At 33.8% G+C, this 8,291-nt stretch overlaps 1 protein-coding gene across 6 annotated transcripts in view; it reads right to left on the reverse strand.

Moving 5' to 3' along the window:
• Nucleotides 1–7,682, reverse strand: part of LOC109107687 (myelin transcription factor 1-like protein) — a 44,659-nt gene extending 36,977 nt beyond the window's left edge. Inside the window, exons 1-3 of one of the 6 annotated variants that reach the window (XM_042774486.1) lie at nt 7,356–7,682; nt 2,156–2,263; nt 1,751–1,968 (exon numbers count right to left, since the gene is read on the reverse strand). In XM_042774486.1, the coding sequence (XP_042630420.1) occupies nt 1,751–1,968; nt 2,156–2,263; nt 7,356–7,438 (409 nt within the window). In that variant the 5' untranslated portion in view covers nt 7,439–7,682. The remainder of the gene's footprint in view (nt 1–1,750; nt 1,969–2,155; nt 2,264–7,355) is intronic. The other 5 variants (XM_042774485.1, XM_042774489.1, XM_042774487.1 and 2 more) reach the window with 5 other exon arrangements.
• Between the last annotated feature and the right edge of the window lie 609 nt (nt 7,683–8,291).

Raw genomic sequence — 8,291 nt, forward strand, 5'->3', positions numbered from 1 at the left:
ACAGTGTCCTTACACATGTACTTACTGTAATAATACGAGTAAATTATGCATAAATCAAGCAACTAACCCTAAACCTAACCCTATAGTAAGTACATGCTGTTGATTAATATTACTCAGTACATATTTGAGTAATACAATGTAAAAAGTACACCTTAAAATAAAGTGTTATGCATGTAATAGCTATGTACTTAATATAGTAGCTACAATATAATCCTAATAACTAGGTATTAACTAAAATCCAACCTAAAACCTAACAGTAACCCATGCACATGAAAAATGGAATAGGATTTACTTTGAAACAATCAGCAATTGCTAATAAATTTCAGAATAAATTTGAAGTAGAAAGACTGAAACCATATTTTCTTGTAAAATGTACTCTAATAATCTGTGTTTTATCTTTTATTTATTTATTGATTTATTTTTATAGTGTAGTCACCTTATATTACTCAGTACATTCTGGGGTAAGTACTGAAAGTACACTGCAAAATAAACATATAGAAACTCAGTATGTTAGATAGTGTCCTGTAGTCAAATCCCTTTGAAGAGCTTGAATGCTTGTTTATTATGATGCTTTTGATTATTATGAGGAGATTTTAAATGATGGGGTGGTGAGGGGGTGTTGAGATGCAGGTGAATAGACATGCTCTGCAATTTGACAGAAGACACAATGAGCCACAACCACCAGGTGGGCAGCAAAGTGACATCTCCCACCGGGTGTCCTGCTGCCATCTCTCTCTATCTCTCTCTCTTCTTCTCCCTCCAGTCTGGTCATTAAAGCATGGCTGGGGATCTCAGTCTTATGCACAGAATTGCAATTAGCAGCAGCCCTAAATCCAGACTGTGATTTGCCTAAACTGCCTCATTCATTATGCGTCTGCCTACAGATCATTTCCATACATTTCCATACCTCAGAAATACAGCAAGGGAAGATCTTGGAGGCTTTTCTAACAGGGTTTAGTTCCTTGCCAACCATTATAGCATTCTCAGACCTTAACACCGTCAAATGTTCAAGAGTCATAGTGATAATAGTGATCATACATCGGCCACAGCAAGTATTTGAAAGATTAAGACTTATTCTTTGCTTTACTGGACAACATAACAACAAAAAAATCATTTGTTGAAAATAAATGACATTTAGTGAAAATAAATGTAGTTTAAAATCATAAAACAATAGATCAAGCAAATAATGACATAGATTGTTGTGATGTGATGAACTACACACGTGGTTCCTCTACTGTGTGAACTTGCTAAAAATAACTACCTGCCAAGGTTATTACACATTCTGTCAACGATGGAGTTTTGGTTCCTTGCCGCTGTCGCCTATGGCTTGCTTAGTTGGGGACACTTCATATATAAATAAAGGTGACTTGACATGACTTGACTTATAATTACCTCAAACGGAAACAATTAAAAAAATTTTTTTTTTACTTGAAATAAAATAAAAAGTTAACTAATATATATATATATATATATATATATATATATTATATATTTATATATTCATAATATAATATATTTTGCGCACTAATAATAATTAATTTTATTATTTTCTATATATAAAAAAATTTTTCTTATATTTTTAGTTTTAGCTAACAATAACCAATAACAAAGGTTGCTAATGACTCAGAGAATCATTATTATTAATTGCGCACTAATAATAATTAAGCACCAAATCAGCATATTAGAATGACTTATGAACGGTGGTGTATATTGATGTCATAGAGCAGATGTGTGGATGCTTAGGTCTTACCTTCATCGCTTTTGGGCAGTGTGTCCCGACTGTGGACTTTGGGTGCAGCAGTGTGCCGTTTGTTGTAGATGTTGGTGTTGTCGTAGCTGTTGTAGTCAAAGTTGGTTTTGGAGTATTTCTCTAACTCTTTGGCCAGGTTGGATCGTGGGGTTGAAGTGGGCACATTGTTTTTATAGCCGTACTGTGGAATCTCCAACTGTTTGACGAAGCACATGGGCCTGGAACAGATACATCCAGCGGTTTATATTGTATCGTATGAATGAATGCATACTAACCATTTCATGAACTTTATGCAGAAAGTTCAACACAAATTGTTTCCTATTTTTTAAATACCCAGTTTCTAACTAAGATCCAAATTCACAGCTTGACCTGGAGTGTCAACGTAAAGCAATGATGACCGGTTACCTGAGCACACGATCTGAAGCCTGGTTGGATTTGCCTCCATCACATGACTGATGTTTCTCATGGGCTTTGGCCAGTTTCTCTGCAGCCGCTATTGGACAGCCTGACAGGCTGGATGAACAGAAAGAAATGTCAGGGACATGACTTCAAAAAGACATGACAATATGTGACATATCAGTGAAGTATCAAATGCAGATGCAGACTAATCACTGATATACCATCTCTTACAGTCTGCTTTATACAGTATAAAGTCAGAAGTAGAACGCTGACCCATAAAAAAGAAAAATCACAAAAGTGAGATCTCAGTTGTTTCTCATGCAAAACACCATTATGGATTTAATAATCCATAAAGATTATGAAGAATTGAGATTTGTGCATCACAACAACATCAAAAGTTGTGCATCCAATCAAATTTTCCAATATTTTGGTTGAAATTCTCCTGTGATTTGGTAGGGCACTTCAGCAAATATATGCAAGAAAATATGACCAAGACTATATCAAATAAAGTTTGGTACTGTGTTGGTCACCATTGTAAAATCTGGGACCAGTTTTATTAGCTTTGCTTCTATGTTAGGACTGTGTCTAAACAAAACTAGTCTGACCAACTAGCAGTTTCCCAAGGGGTTATCTGTCTTATTTTTAAGATTCAAATTATAGACCAATCTACGTTTTTATGCAACCAATTTAAAACAAGTAGATTACTAACACATGAGAGTAAGCGTTATATGCAACCGGCCACTGGGTTCTGACACAAAACCAGAAACCAATGTTTGCTCTTATAAGATAAAGATTTCATTATGAAATTTTTCATTAAAGTTTAAATGATTATCCACACTAATAAACCTAATTTTCAATGGGGTATGAACAATAAATTGAATTCAAAGGCAAAACAAGATTTTTCTTACCATTGTCAGATATGTTTTCTACTTTTAAGCAAAAGTCAATTTTCATGCATGTTTAGTAAAATTATTATGTCATATACATATATTATGTCATTTTGCTTATCAGAATGCGCTGGCAAACAAACCCAAAATACTGAGTAAGATATATATTTATATGTGTACAAAAAAAGCAACCTGAGAGCAATACAAGGCTCCTCTAGGTAGTGCTACTAACTCAGCACACAGAGACATGAAAGGCTGTAGTAGCTGAAGTGTGTGTGTGTTCATGACATGAAGCAAGCTGCCAGGTTTCTATTGAGCCGTAGGAAATGTAATTTCACTCTTGCAAGTACAAGTGAGGTGTGTGTATGTGTGTGTGTGTGTGTGTTCAGGGCACTGTGGAGGCCGTCTGGAGCGGGCCGTCTCCCCTGGTGAGGTGTCAGTGAGGTGCTAATGACTGATGCTCCCTACAGCTGCTGAGAGCATTACTGCAGCACCCTTTCCAAATAACTGCATGAACCATTTCATCAGCCCACTACAAACCACACGCAAAACATTCCACAGAGGAATGTGGTGTTTTAAAAGCATACCCACATATTTACATCAGAAGAATGTGGTGTTGCTCAAAATCATACACACTGTCCACATTTATCCCTCAACAACATCCACCTACAGTTTTCCTGCATTTACATCTACAGAAGTCCTAAGTGACTTCCCACATAGTGACGTAGAGATGTGGGGGCGTGTTAGAACGAGTCGTTTTAGAAGGGCGTGGACGAGGCTTAACTTTTATAAAGAATATTTCTTTGTATTTGAGACTTTAGTCTTTGCAACTTTACAGATCTTCTTTATTCACCAAGAGCTTGTAACACTTCAAAGAGAAAGGAAAATTTTAAATTGCATCATATGACCCCTTTAAACACTTTAATCACGCTAAAATCCTCTAAAACATCAACCATGTAAAAGTAAAGTAGTCCTTGAAAAGGCGGTGTCTGTCTGATTGACTGAACAGGTTCACAATAAGAATTAAGCCTCACAAAACAAAATCTGCCGAAAAGAAATCATGACATAATATGTATGGTTGCTAAAACTTGTTAAGGCATACTGCCAAACCTTTCAAAGAAAAGGTTCACAGTGGAGCGCTGTGACTCTGTGTTGCTTCAAGCGCATCATTCTGCGCATAATCGCTTTGTGCCGCTCTGTATTGGAGCCATACCCTTTCACTTTTGTGCAATGAAGGATTGAGTTCTGTTCTATCATATGCTGCTGCCTTCATTACTGTGCTATGCATTTAAAAGAAATGTCTTTTAATTTTATAGTATATATATATATATATATCTATATTGTATATATATATATATATATATATATACACACACACACACACACACACACACATAAAAAAAATATATAAAAAAAAAAACAAAAATCAAAAACAAAACAACCAACCAGATTTAGTCCTACACTTTACTTTTATTTGTTGCTCACAAAATAATGTTGCTTCACTAAATGTTTAGTTTAATATTTTTATATAATTATTGTGCACTCATGATTTTTCTAGAATAACTTTTGCTGCTGAATTATCCACTAACCTAGTTTATAATATATAGATAATGTCATAGATTATGATTATATATTTTTTTCATTTGTTATTTTTCATTAAAATTAAGTTGTCTATATTTAGTGGATTGTGTTTAACACACACAAAAGTGATGACCAGGTGAACACACAATAGTATAGAAATTCTACATTGATTTAAAAACAAAAAACTGATTTGACATCGGATCGGAATTGGCCGATACTCAGAATTTTTGGTATCGGATTGGATCGGTTCTGAAAAAAATGGTATCATTGCATCCCAACTGATTTTCTTGTGTTTTCGACATAATAAAAGTTTTCTCGTGATCTCGACTTAATATTTTCTCGTGATCACGACACAGCAAAAGTAGTTTTCTTGTGATTACAACTTAATATTTTCTCATGATTTCGACATAACGAAAGTTGTATTCTCATGATCATGACTTAATATTTTCTTGTAATCTCAACATAATAAAAGTTGTTTTCACTTTCATATAACTGATGGGGTGTTATATACAGTATATCCACTTTACTGTCCATGTTTTGGACAGAATAAGATGATTGCTATAATTTGTGCAGTATTGACATTTAATTAATTCATAAATGTTAAATGCTTGAATCAATATGATAATTTTGTTTATCGTTAAGTTCTTGCTACATGCATGAGTTTCACCACCACGTTCAGTGTCATGAACTGCTTATTAAAACCAAAATTGACGCCACTGTATTCTGTTTGCACCTATATCTTTATTTGTGCACATGATTGTTAGTTAATAAGCGGGCATGTTATGTTTATCTAGGATGTGCTTCAAGGATGTATTTGTAATGTGCATCTTTTCCTTATTTTAAATCTTTATTGTTAATCATTAAATGTATATTGATAATGTGATTTATATGTAAAGTGTATAGGCTAATTTAATTCAGTGATGTTCTACAGTGTTGTAATCTTCTGTATTTTCTATATTTCTTTGTGGAAGCCTCTCTCTCTCTCTCTCTCTCTCTCTCTCTCTCTCTCTCTCACTCACACACACACACACACACACACACACCACACACACACACACACACACACACACACACACACACACAGACACACACACACACACACACACACACACACACAACCACTCTTTTCAAACAGCATCAAGCTTGTAACGCACAATATCAGTCAGCAAAACCCTACATGACTACTAAAAATTACAAGTTATATATACTTTTTTTTTAAATTAAAGGAAAATAAAGAGAGTTTTTTTTTTTAGAATAGTTCTCTGCATCCTTCTGAAGGTGCTCTGGTGTTGCTTTGACCCTTTAAACATGTTAATTACACAAACAAAATATTTAGCATAGCCTACTGTCTCTGGAAAAATATCAACATTGATTGATTAGCCTTTATTTATGTATTGTAGATGTTATTACTAAGCGAAGCAAAATTTGCTGAAATATCCACAACATAGGCTGCAGTAAGAGCGCACGGTTTATCTATCGATCAGATGTGTGTCAAAATTGTGTTCGTTACTATAGCAACAGTAGATCAAAAAGTAAAAAAAAAATGTTTGTTATGTCGAGATCACAAGAAAATTAGGTTGTGATAATGAGAAAACAAATTTGATTATGTTGAGATCACGAGAAAATTAAATTGTGATAACGAGAAAACAACTTTTGTTATGTTGAGATCACAAGAAAATTTTATGTGGTGATCACGAGAAAACAAAAAAGAAAAATATAAATAATCCATGGCCTCTTAGGACTTCAGTAGACGTCAGACATCACTAGCAACATCAAACAAAGTTGCAAGAAATAATGTTTATTTTCAAACTGGTTTCCCAAACACTCCCCAATCATACATCCATGTCTGGCACTTTTTAAGAAAAATAGGTATTCCTGCACAGTGTTTGGTATAGATGATATGCAACTAATTGTACTGAATCAACACTGAACTGACTTGAGCTGAATAACAACATGACTGTTTTTAGTAGAGCTGCTTATTGATGAATTGAACTTGCTTCATAAAGAATGAACTTTACACAGTCATTCAACTGAACTGAACCAACTGAACTGTCTGGAGCTGAAAAATGAGTCTTATTGTCTTGCTATAGCAGCTTTATAGCAGAATTGGATTTGCATAATTTTTGAAGTTTACATCATTGGCTCTTTTACTTTCTTGTTTAACACTGTAATGCTGCTTTGAACAATCTTTATTGTATAAAGTGACTAGACGAGACTTAATCTAGATTATGTAAACATATTCCCCAAATAAGTCACACAGTAAATTATTCTTAATTTTTAGATTATCTCTAATAATAATAATAATAATAATAATAATAATAATAATAATAATAATAATTTTAATGATTTAGGTATCAGTTTATCATCATCTCATGAACCAGCTGTAGTTCTTTCATAAACCCTAGTTTGGGAAACCTTGATGTAATGTGGCATTTAATGCACTTCATGTTGTTGATAACAAAGGATGGAATATATTTTCTTTCTCTTTGTATTTTTTTTTTTTTTATCAATGTGATACAAAACAATCCTATAAGTCAACTTAATCCAATTTAAGTCAAAAGTAATATAAATGTTATCAAAAATAGTCTAATTAGATTAGAAATTAGAAACCAAAGATGAAACTGATACATTTTCTGAAGGAAAGTAAGTAGGCAGCACTGTGATTTTCAACTCAGCTAAAGAAGATGCTAAGAATGTACACAGAACAGGTTCTCTCATCCGGACAAAGAGGAACTCACCTCCTGTGAGAGTTCCTGTTGCTGTTGACGTGACCCCGGCCCGTGCAGCCAGGCGTAGGGCACTTAAGAACATTTTCATACATTGCAAGAACTTGACAGCAGGCGAGAGAAATAGGGTGGAAGATTAGGAGTTAGAGGCCCACAGTTAGTCATCTGCATTAGTGTGAAACACTCGTTCATTATCGCCTGCATGCTCAGAACCAGAGACATCAAACAGCAGCATGCAAAGAACTGCTAATGGAAGAACAGTGGCATGCACATGCACCATGCAGCACGAGTCATGCTACAAATAACATTCTATTCTATTCTATTTTATTCTATTCTATTCTATTCTATTCTATGTATATTTCATGTAAAAAGTCTAGTAACTACTAGTAGATAAAACTATTAATTAATAGTTTACTTAGAGTAACTTCAGAGTGTACTTCTATAAAATAAAAAGTGGGATAGTAATTATACAGCTACTAACAGTATGCTTATTAGTAGTATAGTTCACAGTAATGAAGTACAAAAGTAAAACTTAATCATAAACTACAGTGGTTGTGTACTCAAAGTTTACCACCATTACATTGAAATATACTTTTATATACCAAAGTGTGGGCCAATTTAGTCACAAGAAGTGTTGAAATACACTTAAATTGTATACTATTAGTATGTTGATTTAAGTATACTTAAAGTACACCTGGATGATATCCTTAAACTGCACTTACATTAACTTAATCAAGTGAATCTGGAGTATACATTTATTTTTCTTTTTTTTGTAAGGTTCTATCCACTATAGAGCATCTAGTGGGATAAACAAGAACTCATCTTGACACTGACTGGTAATGAAAGCATATGAATCTCACAATATTTACAAATACTTAAATGTAGTTAGTAACAAGGCCAGAAATTATTGTTTAAGTATGTAAGCAATTTTTCACTTTATATATGTAT

This window comes from Cyprinus carpio, chromosome A17 (genome assembly GCF_018340385.1).
Source record: "Cyprinus carpio isolate SPL01 chromosome A17, ASM1834038v1, whole genome shotgun sequence".
Lineage (NCBI taxonomy): Eukaryota > Metazoa > Chordata > Actinopteri > Cypriniformes > Cyprinidae > Cyprinus > Cyprinus carpio.